Source organism: Budorcas taxicolor, chromosome 2 (assembly GCF_023091745.1).
Source record: "Budorcas taxicolor isolate Tak-1 chromosome 2, Takin1.1, whole genome shotgun sequence".
In the NCBI taxonomy this organism is placed as follows: domain Eukaryota; kingdom Metazoa; phylum Chordata; class Mammalia; order Artiodactyla; family Bovidae; genus Budorcas; species Budorcas taxicolor.
In genome coordinates, this window is record NC_068911.1 from 169,954,106 (window position 1) to 169,978,655 (window position 24,550).

General features: G+C 42.3%; 1 protein-coding gene across 1 annotated transcript in view; it reads right to left on the reverse strand.

Moving 5' to 3' along the window:
* The window catches only part of STX12 (syntaxin 12), a 35,970-nt gene extending 25,279 nt beyond the window's left edge, over positions 1–10,691 (reverse strand). Inside the window, exon 1 of the mRNA XM_052663708.1 lies at positions 10,495–10,691. Within this exon, the coding sequence (XP_052519668.1) occupies positions 10,495–10,612 (118 nt within the window). The 5' untranslated portion in view covers positions 10,613–10,691. The remainder of the gene's footprint in view (positions 1–10,494) is intronic.
* Positions 10,692–24,550: the final 13,859 nt, after the last annotated feature.

Sequence of the window (24,550 nt, forward strand, 5' to 3'; positions counted from 1 at the left end):
TCCTTATTACCAAATTCAGACTTAAATTGAAGAAAGTAGGGAAAATTGCTAGACCATTCAGGTATGACCTAAATCCAATCCCTTATGATTATACAGTATAAGTGAGAAATAGATTTAAGGGCCTAGATCTGATAGATAAGAGTGCCTGATGAACTATGGAATGAGGTTCGTGACATTGTACAGGAGACAGGGATCAAGACCATCCCCATGGAAAAGAAATGCAAAAAAGCAAAATGGCTGTCTGGGGAGGCCTTACAAATAGCTGTGAAAAGAAGAGAAGAGACAAGCAAAGGAGAAAAGGAAAGATATAAGCATCTGAATGCAGAGTTCCAAAGAATAGCAAGAAGAGATAAGAAAGCCTTCTTCAGCAATCAATGCAAAGAAATAGAGGAAAAGAACAGAATGGGAAAGACTAGAGATCTCTTCAAGAAAATTAGAGATACCAAGGGAACATTTCATGCAAAGATGGGCTTGATAAAGGACAGAAATGGCATGGACGTAACAGAAGCAGAAGATGAAGAACTGTACAAAAAAGATCTTCATGACCCAGATAATCATGATGGTGTGATCACTCATCTAGAGCCAGATATCCTGGAATGTGAAGTCAAGTGGGCCTCCAAAGCTAGTGGAGGTGATGGAATTCCAGTTGAGCTATTTCAAATCCTAAAAGATGATGCTGTGAAAGTGCTGCACTCAATATGCCAGCAAATTTGGAAAACTCAGCAGTGGCCACAGCACTGGAAAAGGGCAGTTTTCATTCTGATCCCAAAGAAAGGCAATGCCAAAGAATGCTCAAACTACTGCACAATTGCACTCATGTCACGTGCTAGTAAAGTAATGCTCAAAACTCTCCAAGCCAGGCTTCAGCAATATGTGAACCGTGAACTTCCTGATGTTCAAGCTGGTTTTAGAAAAGGCAGAGGAATGAGAGATCAAATTGCCAACATCCGCTGGATCATCGAAAAAGCAAGAGAGTTCCAGAAAAACATCTATTTCTGCTTTATTGACTATGCCAAAGCCTTTGACTGTGTGGATCACAATAAACTGTGGAAAATTCTGAAAGAGATGGGAATACCAGACCACCTGACCTGCCTCTTGAGACATCTGTATGCAGGTCAGGAAGCAACAGTTAGAACTGGACATGGAACAACAGACTGGTTCCAAATAGGAAAAGGAGCACATCAAGGCTGTATATTGTCACCATGCTTATTTAACTTATATGCAGAGTACATCATGAGAAACGCTGGGCTGGAAGAAACACAAGCTGGAATCAAGATGGCCGGGAGAAATATCAATCACCTCAGATATGCAGATGACACCACCCTTATGGCAGAAAGTGAAGAGGAGCTAAAAAGCCTCTTGATGAAAGTGAAAGTGGAGAGTGAAAAAGTTGGCTTAAAGCTCAACATTCAGAAAACGAAGATCATGGCATCCGGTCCCATCACTTCATGGGAAATAGATGGGGAAACAGCATCAGACTTTACTTTTTTGGCCTCCAAAATCACTGCAGATAGTGATTACAGCCATGAAGTTAAAAGACGCTTTCTCCTTGGAAGTAAAGTTATGACCAACCTAGATAGCATATTCAAAAGCGGAAACATTACTTTTCCGACTAAGGTCCGTCTAGTCAAGGCTATGGTTCTTCCTGTGGTCATGTGTGGATGTGAGAGTTGGACTGTGAAGAAGGCTGAGCACCAAAGAACTGATGCTTTTGAACTGTGGTGTTGGAGAAGACTCTTGAGAGTCCCTTGGACTGCAAGGAGATCCAACCAGTCTATTCTGAATGAGATCAGCCCTGGGATTTCTTTGGAAGGAATGATGCTAAAGCTAAAACTCCAGTACTTTGGTCACCTCGTGCGAAGAGTTGACTCATTGGAAAAGACTCTGATGCTGGGAGGGATTGGGGGCAAGAGGAGAAGGCGACGACAGAGGATGAGATGGCTGGATGGCATCACTGACTCGACGGACATGAGTCTGAGTGAACTCCGGGAGTTGGTGATGGACAGGAAGGCCTGGCATGCTGCAATTCATGGGGTTGCAAAGAGTCGGACATGACTGAGCGACTGAACTGAACTGAACTGACACTGAGGCTCACACTGTTCCAAAACTCATTCCTTCATTTAGAATATCTATTCTACAGTTATGTGCTCTAGAAGACATTGTTCTCAAGAAGCTTTCCCTTTTAGGAGAAGAGATAATAAGCATGTATCAGGTAGTGGTAAGTGCTATAAAGAAAAATAAAATCAGGTAAGGGTTGGAATAACAGGGTAGGGAGAGGGTACTAATTTACACAAGGTAGTCAAAGATGACCTCTCTGATAAGGTGACACAGAGTAGAGACCTAAAGGAAGTGAAAGATCAAACCATGAAAATATCTGGGGGAGAAGTTTTGAGCAGAGAGCATGAAGCACAAAGTCCCGAAGGCAAGAGCACTTGCTGTGATGGAGAAACAGGGGGCCAGTGTGACTAGAGAGAGATGAGAGAGACGGGGGGAGCCAGAATACATAGGGCCCTGTAAACTGGAGCAAGGCCTTCCAATTTGAATGAAATGGGAAGCCCCCGATGGTTTTAAGCAGTGTCATAAAAGTGAAAGTGAAGTCGCTCAGTTGTGTCTTTGCGACCCCATGGACTGTAGCCTACCAGGCAAGTCCATAAAAACCAGAATTCAAATCCAGGGCTAGCTAATTCCAATAACAATATATATTTTTTATGTCACGTTAGACTCTCTCACAGGCATAGGGACCTTTAGAGGAAATACACAGAATGTAGTGACTTAGGGCAGGCTTCCATTTGCCAGTGTTGCACTTTGCCCCACCCTGCTTATCTGACAGCTCCCTAACTTAACAGCTCTCTCCTCCAGATAGGCTGATGCCCTTGCTCTAACCCGCTCCCTTCCCTAAGGCCCTGCTACCTTTGGGAAGGTTCCTGCATATTTACTGGAGTCCAGCAGAGTGCCAGCACCCAGGGAGCAGGAAGCAATTGCTGATTAATTCAGTTAGCCTCAGTTTTGAGACTTCCCTGGTGGCTCAGACAGTAAAGTGTCTGCCTACAATGCAGGAGACCCGGGTTCGATCCCTACGGGGGTAAGATCCTCTGGAGAAGGAAATGGCAACTCACTCCAGTACTCTTGCCTGGAAAATCCCATGGGAGGAGCCTGGTAGGCTACAGTCCATGGGGTCCCAAAGAGTCAGACACAACTGAGCAACTTTACTTCACTTCCTCAGTTTTATGTTATGCCACTTTCAAGGCAGCAAATGTGAACAAACATGAGCTAGGCATAATAAGACCTAAATTCTAAGCCAAACAGGACCACTAACTATATGTATGGCACCAGATAAATCATTTCCTGTTGCTGGGTCTCTTTCACCAATTATATATGATATTCAGGTTTAACTAACACATATTGAGTACTTATTGTCTGTCACAGTACTTAGTATTTGTGTGGGTGGGGCTTTCTTCCTCATTCAATTATTACTGACTACATAAGGACTAAATGACCTCCAAGTACTCCCACTACTGCTCAATGATAAAAGTCAACAATAATGAAGAAGCTCTAATGCCAGAATGATGCTGTGTAACCAAGCAGTTTTTTTGCAACCCAGAGTTTGGCTGAGAGAGACTCTGCCTCTCTGTACACCTCTGGAGAGGAGGGACCACATTCTACTCATTTTTGTATTTGCATAACCACACATGCATACACACTCCTCCAGAAAATAATTGGTTACAGGGTGACACATAAAGGTAAATGTTACTAGTATGGCAGTTCAAGGAAACAGATCTCATCTTATTGACTGTCTTTAGATAGAGCATTCTCTTTAGAAACTCAATAGAGATTTCAAAATTTCAAGTTGTTAATCACTGATCAAAATGTATTAAATGCCCTAGACAGCAAAGGGGATTTTACAGACTATGGGGGAAAAGTCAATTTAAAATCAGCTGTTCTTGGTTTAAACTCAGCTGAGAACTTTTTTTACCTAGTCTTTTCTGACTTCTTTTGTTTGCTCAAATATGTAAATTGGGAAGCGTCACTTGTTAGCTAAGCACCAGAATGAATCCAAGCTTTCATTAATTCTATTCAAATTCCTGAATATTGATATTTTCCTAAAAGTTTCCAGCAAGATGCCCCAAAACTCAAATGATAAGGACAGTAGCGTCTTTGTTTACTGGAAGTAGAATTCTTTGTATAATGCCCTCCATAACCCCCAACATCAGAGTTTATTTGAAAATAGTGACTCAATAACCCATCTGTTTCACAACCAAGAACTGTATCACTTGAGACTTCCCTGATGGTTGAGTGGTTAAGAAGCCACCTGCCAATGCGGGGGACATGGGTTTGATCCCTAGTCTGGAAAAATCCCACATGGTGGGGAACAACTGAGCCTGTGTGCCACAACTATTGAGCCTGAGAGCCTAGAACCTGTGCTCTACAAGAGAAGCCGCCGCAAGGAGAAGCCCACACACCATGACTAGAGAACAGCCCCCGCTCTCTACAACTAGGGAAAGCTCCCGGCAGCAACAAAGCCCGAGCCAGGCTACAAAAATAAACAAATAACTCTTGTAAAACAGAGAAAAGAACTGTATCCCTTAAACCTAAAGCACAAAAAGAAACAGTTACACACACACTTATTTTTCCCTTGAATGCACTTAAGATGTTAAAAAGTAAAGTGATACTTTTTGGAATAATTTTTATCAAAATGGGTTAAATCTAAGAGTTTTCTGGTCAGCTTAGTTAATGAGAAAACTCCTTTTCTAAGCATTCTAGTAAATGAAAGTTTTACTTTTAGATTGATTTGTTATATTTGGGATGAAAATCACTGGGTATCTATCCTCTATGAAATGCTACATAATCTGGAAACCAGATGACTAGGCCAAATGTAAAGAAAAGTTCTTCAGTTCTGTGTAAGCCATTTTGTTATTTTTAAAACTAGGCCTCAATTTCTCCTATCACGGACCTCTCATGTTTAAAAGCATGTCCTGGCTAAAACTTTTATAAGACTACAAAGCAAACTAATTTATTGCACATTACAGCTAACATCTACACTAGGAACTGCTCTAAACTGAACACTCGTCGTGGACTTTTAGCTGATATCAGCTTTTAGCAGAATCTGAATCTCCAAATGAACCTTAGTCCATATCAAAGTCTAGACACATTGAAAGCAACTACCATAAAGGTAAACAAGCAAACATATAGTCAAGGAAAGAATCATATTTACATAAAATGAGAACATGATAGCTTATGTTAGCACATAAATCATGACAATGAAGCCATCTCAGCGTCTTACTCTGAAAATTAGGTTTGCATCGTTTTTGCAAAGCTATCATGAAAATGACCTGACTTTTTAGCCACTATAATAGGAAAGCGCTAAACTAAACTAAACTGAACATGAACACTGAATATTGAAGGTATAATCTTCTATTTACCATACCCATAACAGAACACACAACGGGTTAAGAACATAGACTCTGAATTGAGACTGCCTGTGTGTTATTCCCAGTTCCACACTTCCTAGTAAAAGCCTCCACTCCTTTGCGCCTCAGTTTCCTCACCTAAAAAATGGGAATAACAAGAGAATCCTCATGTGGCTGCTGTGAGGCTGACATTAAGACAATATGAAGCTAAATTCAGAACAGTGTCTGGCACTTAAAAGAACTCAATCAAGGATAGCTATTATTATCAAACTCGAGACCAAGAAAAATGTACTTAGCAATGATAAAAATCAATTAAGTACATACTGAATGCCAACTATTAACATATATCCACTGCAGTGCCAGGCCCTGTAGTTAAAAGAGAGCCGTACAATGCATGGCTGCTCTCCTCACAAAACTAACAGTGATCTCTCAGTTGGAATAACTAGGTCAAAAAGCATGAATTAATTACAGAATACAGAATAAAGTAAGTGCTAAGCTTGCAAATTCAAAAAGAAACACAAAATGACAGTTAACATTTCTTAAACAATGTTGCAGGCCTGCTTCAAGCACTTTACATAAATTTCCTCATTTAATTCTCATGATCCTATGAAGTAAAGACTGTACAGCAATATGCTTACATAGCTAGTTAGAAGCAGACCTAGGACTCAAACCCAGGCAGTCTGACTCCTGAGACCGCTCATTTAACTACTAAACTATAGTGGAGCAGGGGACTCAACCAATTATATTCCGGCCGGGCACTACACTAGGCACTTTCAAATAACCCATTTCACCAATAGCATTCATTTTACAGATGGGGTAACACACAGAAAGGGGAACTGCTCCAGGCTAACAGCACAACATAGAGGAGCAAGAACTCTGTCACAGATCTGCTAAGCCTAACTCCCAGGCTCCTGGTGATTTCATTCTTTGAAAAGCAAGGGAAAGCTAAGTTACAAGGGGCAGGATTTAAGCACAACTCAAAGGATTTGTATAATTTAGGTGGTTTGCGAGGTAGGGAACGATTGAAGAAAGGAGGAATACAATGAGCAAAAACTTGCTCCAGAAATCAATGTTTAGGGATGTTAAGAAAAATGGCCTGCCTGGAGCAAAGGGTGACGAATAGGAGAAAATATGGCTAATTTGGATTAAGATGACAAAGACAGTGGAAGCAAAGCGGAATGCTAAGACCTGATGCAGCAACAACAGCCAGCCACTGTAGGCTCTTGAGGAGGTAAGAGGGATTTTAGACATATTGCTGATAGCAATTGTTGGGATGAACTAGAAAGGATGTTGAGATCATGAAGACTTCACAAAGAGGGCAATGAAATAAACAGCAAAGGGAAACAATTTTAAAAGAACAGCCCACAGGATTTCACACAACAGTCAATTTTAAAAGTTTAGCTGCTTTTAATTTTTTAGTAAACAAAATCATATCAGTAAATTAGCAACATTAAAGAACAGACATGCTGTTCTTTAATCTCTTCAGAGATAACTTGGAGCCTGTTAGGTTATTGCCCTCTATCTGCCCAGACCCTTCGTTTCACAACAGGCGGAGTCAAGCATTTTTCTTCTGTTGCCCACACATACTGATAACAACCATCTGTGCCAGGCAGTCAACCTTAGCTGTACCTGTAACAACCCACACAGTGGCCTGCCGTATTTCAGCCTGAAAGGCTCAGCAATTCCAAACCCACAAATGCAGCTGAAAAGTTGAGAAAAAAGAACAAGCTATTCTCTCATATTTTCAATAAGTACAGGTCCTTGCAGGACTCTATGGATGTGGGCATACGTCTGAGGCGGGGTGGGGAGAGTGGTGTCACATCCAGACTGTACACTTAGGTACACTGGCCAAGTTTGGGGAAGGGGTACCAGCCTGGTAACTGGGTAGAGACAATGTCACCCTACCCATTTCCAACTCCCAGAGCCTCACTAAACAATCCCAAAGGGAAAATTTCAACTCACACTGCCTAGGGTCATAAGATGTGGTAGGAACCACACAGCACAAGGTAAATGAGGCAGGGAGAGGTGGAAAAAATCTCATTCATTCAAATCTACTAAATACAATTTACTGAGCATCAAGACCCTAAATAATATGATCCCTGGCTATCTCCACGGCCTCTTTTCCTACTATGCTTCCTTCTCTAACTGCAGTCCAGACACATTAGTCTCCCTGCCATTCTTGAAGGCACTGAGGTCTTTGCTCTTGCAATTTCCTCTGCCTAGAATGCCTTCCCTCAGCTACTCACAAGGCTCTCTCCCTCACTTCATTCAGGGCTCTACTCAGAGAGGCCCTCCTTGACCATCTGATGTAAGATAAACAGCACTTCTTTCTCTGGTTACTTTGTGTCTCCTTATCCTGCTTTATTTTTCCTTCATAGCACTTATTATTTCTCAACATTAGTTATATATGTATATGCATGCATATGTATGTATATACACACATTCATACACACATATATATACACACACTAACAGGGCAGGGTTTTGTTTATCTTGCTCGTCACTCCATCCCCAGTGCATAGCAGGTGCTCAAAGAATATCTGTTGAACAGCGAATGAGTGAATCTATCATATGGATAGATCTGAGGTAAGTACTAGAAATATAAAGATGAATAAGTCATGCCTCATTTCTTCAAAGGCACTAACAATCTAGCAGGAGAGGTAGACAAACCACAAGAGGAGAAAGTTCCACAGCTCAGGTATTCCCCATAGCTTCCTACGAAGAGTTCAAAAAAAAAAGTCACTTCTCACCTGCTGAAGTGTTAACTGCTACAAAACTGTAATATTAATTAAAAATTATAAGAAGGCTAAATGTTGGTCATAAGAGACAGATCTGGTTTCAAATTTCTTAGCCTGTTTCCTAACCCATAAAAAGAAATAATACTGGTAATTACTTCAAAGGGTTGTTACAAAATCAAGTTAGATAATGCCTGTAAAGCACTTATATCGCCTGGCACACAATATGCACCAAAAATGTTAGCTGTTAATGTTATTAATGGCTGAATCCAACTATTACTTGAGCCTGATGCCTAACCAAGAGCTAAATCTTATGAATTCTATCGCCAAAGACACCTCTCCTATTCCTTCTTTCTTTTCATTTTCAGTTCCTAACTGGTATCTCTGATTCCAGTCTCTCCCTTCCAACTCGATTTACACATTTCTACAGAATTAAATCCAAACCCATTAGGTTAGCACTTAAAGCCCTTCATATCTGGGTCCCAGCTTAAACTTTCCAAGTCTACTTTGCACTGCGTTCTAGAATCCACCACGCTAGCCAAATTAAACAACTCTACTTTTCTATACACAGCACATGCTTTCCCCTACCATGCCTTGTTCATTTAATTCCCTCCTTAAATGCCCTTCTCCTATTTATCGTAAAAAGTTCAAATCCTTTCCACCATCTTTCCAGCCAGACCTAACTCAAATGCCATAATGCCTTCCCTGGTCCCTCCCACATGAAAAAGATGTCTCTCCTGACTACCTATAACTTTATTATATCTCTTCTATAGCACCAAATCCTTTCAGTTGCTATGTATGCCAAAGGCTCCCTGCCAGTTCTTATACACAGTACATGCATGATACTCAAATAAATGCATACAGAATGAACATTTCACAAATAGACATTAAAATTAGATTTGGTCTCAACAACAAATTTTTGGCTTTGAATCAGAATTTTCTGATCTAGCCTGTATTACAGCTCCCTCACAAAAGGAAACTGGAACACAAAGTACTATACTTCCTAACCAGTGGTCATATATTTTAAAAACATTTTTATTTTTTGGCTGCACCATGCAGCATATGGGATCTTAGTTCCCCAACCAGGGTTTGAACCTGTGCCCCATGCAGTGGAAGCATGGAGTCTTAACTTCCCTGGACCACCAGGACAATCCCACCAGTGGTCATATAAATTTTTGTTTCAAATTTCTGGATTTCACAGATGACATAGTCTTCTTTCCACTTCCAAGGCGCCAAGACTCAAATGATTTCCATCAGAAACTTTCCCTCTCTCAAATTCTACATTACATATTAAATTTAAAAGCTAAGTGGTATTTTTCTTTAAAATATAGAACACAATTGTGATTCAGGACCAACCAGTTCTACCTATTAACAAGGTACAGCCAAGCTCACAAAAACACAATAAACAACAAGGATGATGATACCATTCCTTCCAAGTAGTTGCTGCTGCTGCTGACCTCCTGTTTATAAGTCTCTGAGCTGATCTTCAGGCACAAGATTTAACTCATTCATCTACAGTCTCATTTAGACCCTAACAGTGGGGAAGCAGTTTTAAGACAAGCAATGACATTCTGAAATCCACCACCAATTCTACCATGTCTTACTTGCTATGTGATTGTGGCCATGTCCCTGAGCTTCTCTGTGTATCATGCTTGTTCAAAAGAGTAACTAGATGGGGAAGGAAAACAAAAGACTCATCAGCTTGAAATCCAAAAGCACGCAAATCTTCTGCTACAAAAGACAAAATACTGTAAACTGAAGTGTCTTTGGTGAACTCTTTTATTAAAATAGAAGTCATCTGACCCCTTGAATACAAGTCATTGTAACTGACTTCCAAACATTACAGGAAGAACTGTATTAAAGTCACCAAAACACATGCATTCTCCACTCTGCTTAATTGAAAGCAGCTGACTTTCAAGAAGCCAGAAGCTGAGCAGAATGTAAAGTCTAAACCAGTAAACAACTCCCGATCCAAACTGGTCAAAGAGAAGTGGGTGGAGGGAAGCAGATGACAGGAAAAACTAGGCTGACCGCTGCATCAGGTCGACTCACTCACTGCTCTGGAGCAAACACACCCTCCCACCCTGGGGCTATCAGGACTGCTGTCTTAGCCCCAAAACACCTTAAGGGCAGAACTCCTGAGAAGAAACTCGAGCTTCAGTTGAGGCGCCGGACCCTCAGGGTGCCTGGGCCTGGCAGATTAGGGGATGGCAGCCCACCGTGTCCAGAGCGGAGCGCCCGAGACGGCCTCAGGTGTGGCTTTGGCCGTAGCCCCGGCTGGGCTCCGCCGTCCCGGCAGCCTCGTCAGGACGGCCCCCGCCCCCCTCAGCCGCCGCGGTACCCCGGCTCACTGGCTTGGCTGATCCGCTGGATGTTGCCGCTGCACGTCTGGATGATGCTGTTGAAGTCCCGGAGCGGGGGCCCCGAGGCCCCCGGGTTCCGGTACATGTCTAAGGGACCGTAGGACATGACGAGGAGCAGACAGCGACTCGACCTGCACCGCGCTCCTACCGGAAACAGCCGCCAGACCCGACCCGCAGGCTGACAGGGAAACCGGGAAGAGAAAGGGCGGGGACGGGATGAAGCTGCGTGCGCACTAGCCCCGCCCCCTCGCGACGCGCTCGCGACGGCCCCGGCTCGACCCGCTCCGCATTTGCGCAGGCGCCGCCGGAGCTGGCGGCTGAAAGGTAGCTTAGAGACGCGACGCCCTGGAGTTTGCGGGGCGGAGCGATGACGTCATGCCGTTGGGACTTGGATGAGAGAATCTAGGGTGGCGGTGTTGTTTATTGTCAGGGCACGGCGACAGAAGGCAAGAATTTTTCGATTAGCATAAAATTGTACCAGATGATCTCAGCCCTAACATCCTATCCTGGTCTATTCTGAGAACTCAGGCCCAAATATGGAGAATTCGACAACCTTGAAACCCAGATCCGTAACCAAACTCCTGAGATTCCTCACTGTTTTCATCCCCTAGGGTTTGGGGAGGATTTTTGAAGCACTTTTATGGTTTACAAATCACTTTCATTTCTCTCTCCACCCCTCTTCTAGTCTGCGTGCTTAGTCGCTCAGTCGTGTTCGACTCTTTGCGAACCTATGGGCTGTAGCCCGCCAGGTTCCTCTTGTCTCTGGAAGTTTCCAGGCAGGAATATGGGAGTGGGTTGTCATTTCCTTCTCCAGGGGATCTTTCCTCACCCAGGGATAGAACCAGCGTCTCTTGTGTCTCCTGGATTGGCAGGCGGATGCTTAATCAGTGCGCCACCTGGGAAGCCTAAACAATAAAATAATAATAATGAAAAGATTTTTAAAGCACATATTATGTGTGACACACACACACACCCCCACACACCCACACACACCCCCACTGCAGTTCAGTTATTCATAAGCTGTTTCACGCCAAGGGACGATGCCCTAACTATTCTTACCTTCAGACTAGATAACGGACCCCATGGACTGTAGACTACCACGCCCCTCCATCCGTGGGATTTTCCAGGCAAGAGTACTGGAGTGGGTTGCCATTTCCTTCTCCAGAGAATCTTCCCAACCCGGCTTTCCCGCATTGTAGGCAGATGCTTTACCATCTGAGCCACCAGGGAAGTCATAGATAACGGACAATCGATTTTTAAATATTGAAGTAAAGTAACAACAGAACAAGCATGATCATTTTCCCTATTTCAGGTGAGAAAGTTAATGCCACAGAGGTTAATTTGCTTTTCTGAGATTTGACTGCAAAACCCAAGCACTAAGCTAATCGTATTGTCATCTTGCTATGTCCTTAAAATGCATTCTCGTATTACCAAATTCATTCTCCATCTAAATCCCTCCAAATAGCTTCTGCATCTATATCCCAAACCAGGATTTCTTAGAGAACTAGATTCTCAAATTTTTTAAATCATTCCCTTAAGTAACTTGTAATATATGATGTCAGTGTTTCCATAGAAGACTGCATTTTGTGAGCTTATGGTAAATGGAAAGACAAGTGTAGATTTTGCTTTGGGGAAGATCAAGATAGACATAAGTGAGGGGAAACTGGCAGTGGTTTGGTTTTTTTTTTTTCCGTTTTCTCCACCCCACTTCACCCCAGTCTGCCTTGCAATCTCTGGGGAATGACCAAGAGAGGAAGCTTCTTGCCTGTGTGGGAGGGGGCCCTTAATGGGTGAATGAGCCTGCATTCAGCCTTAGAGCTTTTATAAGCAAATCTGTCTCTATTTTTTTGTTGTTGTTGGAGCATTTATAAGAGCATTTTTTTTCTCTTTAGAAAAGGACAGATGATATTTGGGGGCTCTCATTCTGGTTTTTAAAACCATATATATTTTTTTAAAATCCATAGTTTTATATGTTTGCCGGCTAAGTCGCTTCAGTTGTGTCTGACTCTTTGCAACCCTGCGTCTCTTCTCTCTCCTGCATTGGCAAATGGGTTCTTTACCACTAGTGCCAACTGGGAAGTCCATAGTTTTATATATCTTGCCAGCAAAGATCCATATAGTCAAAACTATGGTTTTTCCAGTAGTCAGGTATGGATGTGAAAGTTGGGCCATAAAGAAGGCTGAGCTGAAGAATTAATGGTTTTGAGTTGTGGTGCTGGAGAAGACTCTTCAGAGTCCCTTGGACAGCAAGGAGATCAAACCAGTCACTCCTAAAGGAAATCAACCCTGAATATTCATTGGAAGGACTGATGCTGAAGCTGAGGCTCCAATACTTTGGCCACCTGACATGAGAGCCAACTCATTGGAAAAGACCCTGATGATGGGAAAGATTGAGGACAGGAGGAGAAGGGGGTGACAGAGGATGAGATGGTTGGATGACATTACCTACTCAATGAACATGAGTTTGAGCAAACCCCGGGAGATAGTGAAGGACAGGGAAGCCTAGTGTGCTGCAGTCCATGGGATCACAGAGTTGGACACAACTTAGCACCTAAACAACAATGGTAGTATTGTATGGACTTCCCAGGTGGCACTAGTGGTAAAGAATCCCCCTGCCAATGCAGGAGACCTAAGAGATGCCAGTTTGATCCCTGGGTGGGGAAGATCCCCTGGAGGACGTCATGGCAACCCACTCCAGTATTCTTGCCTGGAGAATCCCATGGACAGAGGAGCCTGGCAAGCTACAGTCCATAGGGTCACAAGAAGTTGGACATGACTGAAGCAACTTAGCACACAGCACACATAGTAGAGTAAATCAGTATTCTTGTCTGGGAAATTCCATAGACAGAGGAGCCTGGCTGGCTACAGCCCATGACAAGAGTTGTACACGACTTAGCAACTAAAGCACCACCATAGTTGGGGAAGGAAATGGCAACCCACTCCAGTACTCTTGCCTGGGAAATCCCATGGACGGAGGAGCCTGGTGGGCTGCCATCTATGGGGTCGCACAGAGTCAGACACGACTGAAGCGATTTAGCAGCAGCACCACCACCACCATAGTAAATCATGTACATTGTACTTTTTACCTAGAAAGTAGCCTTGGGAATGTTTTCATTTACATTTGACTCTGTTCAACGAAGTGAAGTTCAGTAAAGGTTTTCATCCTGGTTTGAAGTGGTGGTTGTTACTGTTGGTTTTTCTCCAACTAAAATAAAAAGTGGTTTTCCGTCTGTGCCACGGCTATCTTGTGCTGTCACTTGTAGCTATACATTTGTGCCTTGCAAACACTAGATGTCAAATGAGTATATATTGAATTTATACATGAATAATAAATAATAAGTATCATTTCTTAAATGCCCATCCAGGCAATGTGAACACATTTTACAAAGTTATTGGTAATTCCCAAGATGAAACCCATCTGATAGAGACCACCTATGGTCTGACAGATTTATTAACTTAGTGCTGCAAAAAGGACTACAAACTAGAGGAATTATGGGGCATCTCACCAAGCACAGGGAGAGAGAGAATTATTCTAGAATTTTTAAGGAAGGACTGTAGGTAACATTTAAAAGAAGCAGTGTTTTTGATAGCCTCAAAGCATACCAGGCTATGTGTAAAGGGATTATCATCGGGCCTGAGCTAACAAGAGGACTCAGAATCCTGTTTCCTTGGAAACTAACAACATGAAGATAAATGTGGAAAGCTGTATCTAGAAACCCCTTATCTGAGGCTCTGCACCTGGGTTGGAAATTGAGGCTGCTTCTCTGTGTCAAAGTCACTCAGATGCTCCAGGCAAGAGTGGAATGTTCCGGTCTTACTGATATTTCAAATAGCAGATTTTTTGAAAAAGCACCGCTTTTAGAAAATGAGATTTCTCAGCATTATGTCTTTTTTGCTAATTGACAAAAACTGTTTCTCATAGTTTGAACTCATCAAGGTGAGATTAGCTCCTTGGTAACAGATGAAGAAACTGGTGTTCTCCAGAGGTCTGGATGGTTGCCCACCATCATGCAACTATTAAACTGCAGAGCCATGATTCATGCATATTCTATGACCCAGTAATTCTACTCACTATATACTCAACAGGTGTGCATCCATATGTGTTCCAAAAACCAAGTATTAGGAAGCTCATACCAGCACTTTTTATGACTAAGCAGAATTTATCTGTATTAATTTTTATTGTGTTAAGATTAACATGCAATAGAATACACAGATATTACAGGTTCATGTCAATGAATTTTGACATTTGTATATACCCACATACTGTGTTAGTTGCTCAGTCATGTCCAACTCTTTGTGACCCAGTGGACTGTAACCCGCCAGGCTCCTCTGTTCATGGAACTTTCCAGGCAAGAATAATGAGTGGGTTGCCATTTCCTTCTCCAGGGAATCTTCCCAACCCAGGGATCAAACTGGTGTCTCCTGCATTGCAGGCAGATTCTTTTCCATCTGAGCCACCAGCCACCAGGGAAGCCCAAACACCCACATAACCACCACCCCAATTGAGAAACAACATTTTCATTGTTATCAAAGAAAGTTTCCTCAAACTGTGGTCCTTTTTTTGTGGGAGGGGCTGCACTGGGTCTTCGTTGCTGCGTTTGGGCTTTCTCTAGTTGTGAGCAGGAGCTGTCTCTAGTTGAGATGCTTGCGCTTCTCAGTGTGGTGATTTTTCTTGTTGCAGAGCACGGGCTCTAGGGCACATGGACTTCAGTCATTAGTTAGGGTTGGGGGCTCAGTAGCTGTGGTACACGGGTTTGCCCCCGGGCATGTGGGATTTTAGTTCCTGGACCAGGAGACCAGGGACTGAACCTGTGTCCCCTGTATTGGCGGGTGGATTCTTAAACACTGGACCTCCAGGGAAGTCCAAGCTGCGCTCCATTCTAATCAATTCCCCTCATCCCCAGAAATCATTTTCTGATTTTTATCATCAGAGATTGGTTTTGTCTATTCTCAGGCTTCATCAAGAAGGGATCATACTTTATCCTTTTGTTTTTTGATCATACTTTGTCTCCAGTTCAAAGCTATTATGAAGAAGGCCAGAGAAGCTTTTTATTTCTTAGATCTATTTTGTTTTTATGTTTTAAATTATGAAAATATGATAACACATTTACAGGAGACTTGGAAAATACATAACAAGGTTACATATAGTTCTATTATATATTACAGTTATTTTTTACATAGATAAGATTTTTGGTTGGAGCTTCAATATCAAACTCTCAAAAATTAATAGAACGAATATACAGAGAAGTCGAAGGATATAGCAGACCTGAAAAGTACTATGAACCAATTCAACATAATTAAGATTTATACGATTTTCATGCAACGATAGGATACACATTTTATTTAAGTTTTCATACATTATAAACTAGGAGACCCTGGAACATATCTAGGGACATAAAACAAGGTGCAAAAATTTCATGGTCAAAGGTATTGAAATCATATAGATTCTGTTCTTTTATCACTGTGGAATTATGTAATCAATATCAAAAGACATTTGAAAATAATTTTCAAGTGCAATATGACATTTACCGAGAGAGATCTTTGACTTAGCCTTTGAAAGCCTCACTAAAGTTAGAAGACTGAAAAAATGCAGAGGGTGATTGCAGAGAAGAGAGCATTGAAATGAGAAATTAATATCAAAGATACTTTTAAAATCTCATGTATTTGGAAATTAAATGTCCATTTTAAAGTGATGGGTGTATCTAAGTCATAACAAGGAAAATTAGAAAATATTTGCAAGGAATAAAAATGAAAGGAGAATTTACCAGTTTGTTGTATGGAGCTGAGGCTGCTCAATACAATTAAATACAATGTGGAGTCTTGAATAAGATATGAAAACAAATAATGGACACTAGCGTAAAATTTTATGAAATTTGAACAAAATCAATACTTTAGTTAATAATACCATTCAGTTCAGTCACTCAGTCGTGTCTGGCTCTTTGCAACCCCATGAACCACAGCATGCCAGGCCTCCCTGTCCATCACCAACTCCTGGAGTTCACCCAAACCCATGTCCATTGTGTCGGCGATGCCAGGCAACCATTTCATCCTCCATCGTCCACTTCTCCTCCTGCCCTCAATCCCTCCCAGCATCAGGGTCCTTTCAAATGAGTCAGCTCTTCGCATCAGGTGGCCAAAGTATTGGAGTTTCAGCTTCAACATCAGTCCTTCCGATGAATATTCAAGACTGATTTCCTTTAAGATGGACTGGTTGGATCTCCTTGCAGTCCAAGGGACTCTCAAGAGTCTTCTCCAACACCACAGTTCAAAAGTATCAATTCTTCGGCACTCAGCTTTCTTTATAGTCCAACTCACATCCATACATGACCACTGGAAAAACCATAGCCTTGACTAGATGGACCTTTGTTGACAAAGTAATATCTCTGCTTTTCAATATGCTGTCTAGCTTGGACATAACTTTCCTTCCAAGGAGTAAGTGTTTTTAATTTCATGGCTGCAATCACCATCTACAGTGATTTTGGAGCCCAGAAAAATAAAGTCAGCCACTGTTTCCCCATCTATTTGCCATGAAGTGATGGGACTGGATGCCATGATCTTAATTTTCTGAATGTTGAGCTTTAAGCCAACTTTTTCACTCTCCTCTTTTACTTTCATCAAGAGGCTTTTTAGTTTCTCTTCACTTTCTGCCATAAGGGTGGTGTCATCTGCATATCTGAGGTGATTGATATTTCTCCCGGCAATCTTGATTCCAGCTTGTGCTTCTTCCAGCCCAGCATTTCTCATGATGTACTCTGCATATAAGTTAAATAAGCAGGGTGACAATATACAGCCTTGACGTACTCCTTTTCCTATTTGGAACCAGTCTCTTGTTCCATGTCCAGTTCTAACTGTTGCTTCCTGACCTGCAAATAATACTGTGCTGCTGCTGCTGCTGCTAAGTTGCTTCAGTCGTGTCCAACTCTGTGCGACCCCATAGATGGCAGCCCACCAGGCTCCCCCATCCCTGGGATTCTCCAGGCAAGAACACTGGAGTGTGTTGCCATTTCCCTCTCCAATGCATGAAAGTGAAAAGTGAAAGTGAAGTCGCTCAGTCGTGTCTGACTCTTAGCAACCCCATGGACTGCAGCCTACCAGGCTCCTCCGCCCATGGGATTTTCCAGGCAAGAGTACTGGAGTGGGGTGCCATTGTATCACATGTTAATTTCCTATTTTTTTAAACAACATAGTATTTCTTTATATTCTCAGAACTGGATTAGAAGTTTAAAGTTTCAAGCCTCATTCAAATTTTCTTTTTTTAAATCACTAAGATAATAAATATTCTAGACTTTTAGCAGTAATACTAGATGCCAAAATACATGAAACTATATCAAAGTTTTGAGTGAATATAAATTAGAAATGTAGTATTTCTATCATAGTAAGTCAAACAAGTAGAATCAAATGGCAAAAATTCACAAGTTTTCTAAAATATATATAATACATGACTATATATGTATACATATTATACATACTAGTTATATGTATATTATATATATGCATAAAAAAGTTTTTCTACTATGCTTAATAAAATCTTGATAAAGAACAACAGTAACCAAAAAAGAGGGACAGGAAGCAACAGTTAGAACTGGACATGGAAAAGACGCTTCACAATAAACTGCGGAAAATTCTGAAAGAGATGGGAATACCAGACCACCTAATCTGCCTCTTGAGAAATCTGTATGCAGGTCAGGAAGCAACAGTTAGAACTGGACATGGAACAACAGACTGGTTCCAAATAGGAAAAGGAGCACATCAAGGCTGTATATTGTCACCCTGCTTATTTAACTTATATGCAGAGTACATCATGAGAAATGCTGGGCTGGAAGAAGCACAAGCTGGAATCAAGATTGCCGGGAGAAATATCAATCACCTCAGATATGCAGATGACACCACCCTTATGGCAGAAAGTGAAGAGAAACTAAAAAGCCTCTTGATGAAAGTGAAAGAGGAGAGTGAAAAAGTTGGCTTACAGCTCAATATTCAGAAAACAAAGATCATGGCATCTAGTCCCATCACTTCATGGGAAATAGATGGGGAAACAGTAGAAACAGTGTCAGACTTTATTTTTGGGCTCCAAAATCACTGCAGATGGTGACTGTAGCCATGAAACTAAAAGACGCTTACTCCTTGGAAGAAAAGTTATAACCAACCGAGATAGCATATTCAAAAGCAGAGACATTACTTTGCCGACTAAGGTCTGTCTAGTCAAGGCTATGGTTTTTCCTGTGGTCATGTATGGATGTGAGATTTGGACTGTGAAGAAAGCTGAGCACCGAAGAATTAATGCTTTTGAACTGTGGTGTTGGAGAAGACTCTTGAGAGTCCCTTGGACTGCAAGGAGATCCAACCAGTCCATTCCGAAAGAGATCAGCCCTGGGATTTCTTTGGAAGGAATGATGCTCAAGCTGAAGCTCCAGTACTTTGGCCACCTGATGCAAAGAGTTGACTCATTGGAAAAGACTCTGATGCTGGGAGGGATTGAGGGCAGGAGGAGAAGGGGACGACAGAGGATGAGATGGCTGGATGGTATCACGGACTCGATGGACGTGAGTCTGAGTGAACTCCGGGAGATGGTGATGGACAGGGAGGCCTGGTGTGCTGCAATTCATGGGGTTGCAAAGAGTTGGACATAACTGAGCGACTGAACTGACTGAACTGATTCACTGGAAGGACTGATACTAAAGCTGAAACTTCAATACTTTGGCCACCTCATGCGAAGAGTTGACCCATTGGAAAAGACCCTGATGCTAGGAGGGATTAGGGGCAGGAGGAGAAGGGGATGACAGAGGGTAAGATTGCTGAATGGCATCATCAACTCGATGAACATGAGTCTGAGTAAACTCCGGGAGTTGGTGATGGACAGGGAGGCCTGGTGTGCTGCAATTCATGGGGTCACAAAGAGTCGGACACAACTGAGCGACTGAAGTGAACTGAACTAAACCAAAAAAGAGGTGGAGAAATTGAAAAACATAAACTAAATGAAGTGAGAGCACTGAATATGAAATAGGAAAAGTGAAACAACCGGATAAAAGCAAAAAATCATTATATAGTCCAGTTGTTTTTAAACATGGTTGCTCACCAGAAACACTTCTGAAGCTTTGGAGAAAAAAAGCAATACCTGGGCATTTGTATTTTTCAAATAATCGGAAGATAATTCTGATATGCTTCTGGATTTTAAAAAGTAATTACAGGTTTTTCAATTAAAAAATGTAAATGTAGTGTTAATTATGTAGAATTCTATTATTATCTGTTGCAGAGCAGCATTTATTTCTACAGGTTCCCAACTGGAGACAACCTAAATGTCCATCAGCAGTCAGATGGATAAACTGTAGTATCACAGAGCATGAAAATTAATGGCCTATTACTATGTGAACAACATGGGTGATTTTGTCCAAACATAATGTCTGGCCAAAGAAGCAGACAAAAATGAGTACATTCTGTATTATCATCCTCTGCTGTCCCCTACTTGTTTTGCCTTCAGTCTTTCCCAGCATCAAGGTCTTTTCCAACGAATTGCCTCTCCGCATTAGATGGTCAAAGTATTGGAGTTTCAGCTTCAGCATCAGTCCTTCCAGTGAATATTCAGGGTTGATTTCCTTAAGGATTGACTGATTTGATCTCCTTGCAATCCAAGGGACTGTCAAGAGTCTTCTCCAGCACCACAGTTCAAAAGCACCTATTCTTTGGTGCTCAGCCTTCTTTTATTGGACCATAACGAATAGTGAAGGTCAGGGAAACCTGGTGTGCTCCAGTTCATGGGGTTGCAAAGAGTCGCGTACAACTTAGCGATGGCACAACAACAGCCTTCTTTACGGCCCGACTCTCACATCCACACATGACTACTGGAAAAAGCATAACTCTGACTGTATGAGCATTTGTCAGCAAAGTAATGTCTCTGCTTTCTGATATGCTGTCTAGGTTTGTCGTAGCTTTCCTCCCAAGGAGCAAGTGTCTTTTAATTTTGTGGCTGCAGTCACCATCTGCAGTGATTTTGGAGCCCAAGAAAATAACATCTGTCCTTGCTTCCGTTTTTTCCCTTTCTATTTGCCTTGAAGTGATGGGACTAGATGCCATGATCTTATTTTTTTGTTGAGTTTCAAGCCAGCTTTTTCATGCTCCTCTTTCACCCTCATCAAGAGGCTCTTTAGTTCCTCTTTACTTTCTGCCATTAAAGTGGTATCATCTGCTTTTCTGAGGTTGATGATATTTCTCCCAGCAATCTTGATTCCAGTTTGTGATTCTTCCAGTGCGGCGTTTTGCATGATGTACTTTGCATATAAGTTAAATAAGCAGGATGACAAAATACAGCCTTGTCGTTCTCCTTTCCCAGTTTGAACCAGTCAGTTGTTCCATGTCCTGTTCTAACTGTTGCTTCTTGATCTGCCTACAGGCTTCTTAAGAGACAGGGAAGGTGATCTGTTACTCCCATCTCTAATAATTTTCCATTTGTTGTGATCCACACAGTCAAAGGCTTTAACACAGTCAATAAACCAGATGTTTTTCGGAAACTCCATTGCTTTCTACATGATCCAACAAATGTTGGCAAGTTGATCATGCAACCTCAGGCATGTATGTGCTAAGTTGTTTCAGTCATGTTCAACTCTTCATGACCCTATGGACTGTAAGCCACCAGGCTCCTCTGTCCATGGGATTCTCCAGGCAAGAATACTGGAATGGGTTGCCAGGTCCTCCTCCAGGGGATCATCCCAGAGATTGAACCCGGATCTCCTGCATTGCAGGTGGATTCTTTACCCACTGAGTCACCTGGGAAGCCCTCACAGCTTTGTACATCCATCAAAATCCTTTTATCTATACACTAAGAAGGATAAATTTTGCTATATGTAAATTATATCTTATTAAAGTTAAAAATGGCACTCTAAAGATCAGTGAAATGAAGGTGCACATATGAAGTGGGTAATATGGAGTTGAAAAAAAAAGACATATTAATTGTGGTTTTGGTGAACGTTCTGGTGACCTAAAAGTGATCTTGGAACCAAGTAACTTTGGAAACAAAAAACAAGTGAACATACGTGTTCATTCTATTTTGTCACTGTTGTTTTCCCTCTCAAGAAACAGAAAATATAGATTCTGTGGGAGTCTTGCATAATAATAACTTACCAAATCTAGGGCATACTATTTGTCAAGCACTGTTCTAGAGACTTCTCAGTTCAGTTCAGTTGCTCAGTCGTGTCTGACTCTTTGCGACCCCATGGACTGCAGCCCACCAGGCTTCCCTGTTCATCTCCAACTCCCAGAGCTTGCTCAAACTCATGTCTATCGAGTTGATGATGCCATCCAACCATCTCATCCTCTGGTGTCCCCTTCTCTTCCTGCCTTTAATCTTCCCCAGCATCGGGGTCTTTTCCAATGAGTCAGTTCTTTGCATCATGTGGCCAAAGTATTGGAGTTTCAGCTTCAGGATCAGTCCTTCCAATGAATATTCAGGACTGATTTCTTTTGGGATTGACTGGTTGGATCTCCTTCCAGCGCAAGGGACTCTGAAGAGTCTTTTCCAACACCACAGCTCAAAAGTATCAATTCTTTGGCACTCAGCTTTATGGTTCTACATAATTTAATGTATGTAGGATCATACATACATTGTGTAGAAGGAGACTTCCGTATACATTATTTAATACTCACAGCAACCCTAAGGTAAGTAGAGATAGAATTCAAACACAGGCAGTCCAACTTCAGAGCTAACCACAGCCTGACACAATCTCACTTTTCAAGTAGAGTCGATAACCTGCTTCAATGCCAGTCTGACAAGCACTAGCAGGCTAAGTAGTTATTGGTTCCAGTCATAAGTAAGAAATATGAACTCCTTCCCCTCAAAAGGTAACTTTCATTCCTGCCTTCAAAACCCAGAGATTCACATAGCTGTTACTCCGTCTTATAGATCAAAGGCCAACGTAGCAGCCAGCCTCCCAGGTGGAGCCCAGTGGTCTGCCTGCCGATGTGAACGCACCTGGGTAGTCTCATTCCACACTGAAGGGTCAGTGATTTGTCCTCTGTAACCAGCAGGCTGTGGAAACGTTGAGGTATGACAGTCAAACGTAGGCCATGAGAGACATTGCAGCTTCTGCCTTGCTCTCTTGAATTTGGTTCGGTTCTAAAATCCATTCCCTACGTGGCAGTTTCTATTTTTAAAAATTGCCACCATGGTGGTTTCCATCCCGCATGCTCTTCTACTTTGTCACCTTCTCATCAAGAGAAGGGATCTATGTCCCTTCCCCTTGAGTCTGGGTGGACTTCTGCTTTGACTAATAAAATGCTGCAGAAGGGAGGTACTGTGACCTCAGAGGCCAGGTCAGAAGATGAAACACAGCTTCAGATTTGTTCATTGGATCACTTGTGCGATGGAGTCCTGAGCCACCATGGAAGAAATCTGATTACTTAAAGGCTGGGGAAGGCCAAGCTCTATATGGAGGGGCCTATTCCATAGGTGCTTCAGTCAGCATTACTAGACTTTACCATCTCAGTCCAGGCACTAGATACACAAACAGAGCCTTCAGAGAGATGATTCCAGCTCCAGTAAGTGTCCTTCAGCTCTTCAATCTGCCCAGCTGAGGACCCAGAACTTAAGCAACAAAGACAAGTCATCCCCACAGTGCCCTGTCCAAATTCTTATCAACCGGGTCTGGGGGCATATTAAAATAGGTGTTTTATAAAACTAAATTTTGGGAAGTTCTCTGGTGGTCCAGTGGTTAGGACTCACTGCTCTCATTACCATGACCCAGGTTCAATCCCTGGTCAGAAAAAAAAGACCCACTAAATTTTGGGGTAATTTGTTGTGTAGGAATAACAACCGCAACACTCGTCAGCTCCTGACAAAAATGGCCCCTCCTCCAAGAATCTAGATGACCATTAGCTGAGGATAGTTATACTGCAGGTAACATATGGTCTTAAACTGCAAAGGATGGGACCAAAAGTCTGCTAAGTTACTTTAAGGTCTTTTGTTGAAGAGCTTCACTTTCACTTCACTGTCACTTTCCTGAAGAACTAGATGATGTCTTTCTCTCTTTATATTATACTCTTCCCCTCTAGCGGCTTTTAAGGCTGAGTAAATGAGTAAATTAAAAAGCAGAGACACCACTTTGCCAACAAAGGCACATATAGTCAAAGCTATGGTTCTTCCAGTAGTCATGTATGGATATGAGTTGGACTATGAAGAAGGCTGAGTGCCAAAGAATTGATGCTTTTGAACCACGGTGCTGGAGAAAACTCTTGAGTTCCTTGGACAGCAAGGAGATCCAACCAGTCCATCCTAAAGGAAATCAACCCTGAATATTCACTGGAAGGACTGATGCTGAAGCTGAGGCTCCAATACTTTGGCCACTTGACATGAAGAGCCGACTCACTGGAAAAACCCTGATGCTGGGAAAGACTGAGGGCAAGAGAAGGGGGTGACACAGGATGAGACGGTTGGTTGACATCACCAATTAATTCAGTGAACATGAGTTTGAGCAACTCCAGGAGATACTGAAGGACAGGGAAGCCTAGTGTGCTGCAGTCCTTGGGGTAGCAAAGATTCAGACACAAGTTAGCATCTAGACAACAAATGGGCAAATTAAGAGAATTCACACAATAAAGATGGTCATAAACATAGTCTACTGTCTTAGTCTGTTTGGACTTCTATAACAAAATATCACAGACTGGGTGGCTTATTAAACAACAGAATCTCTCAAAGTCCCCACCTTCTAATACTACCATCTCTAGGCATTAAGATCTCAACATATGAATCTGGCAGGGTGCATGTGTTAGTCACTCAGTCCTGAGTCTTTGCGACACCATGGGCTGTAGCCTGCCAGGCTCATCTGTCCCTGGAATTCTCCAGGCAAGAATACTGGAGTGGGTAGCCATTCCCTTCCCCAGAGGATCTTACCCACCCAGGGATCAAACCCGGGTCTCCTGCATTGCAAGCAGATTCTGTACCATGAGCCACCGGGGAAGCCCCTGGCAAGGAGGGAGAGCAGGAATAAACATTCAGACCATAGCACCTATAAAACTGTCTTCATTCAGAGGAAATACACTGTCACCGAGCCTACAG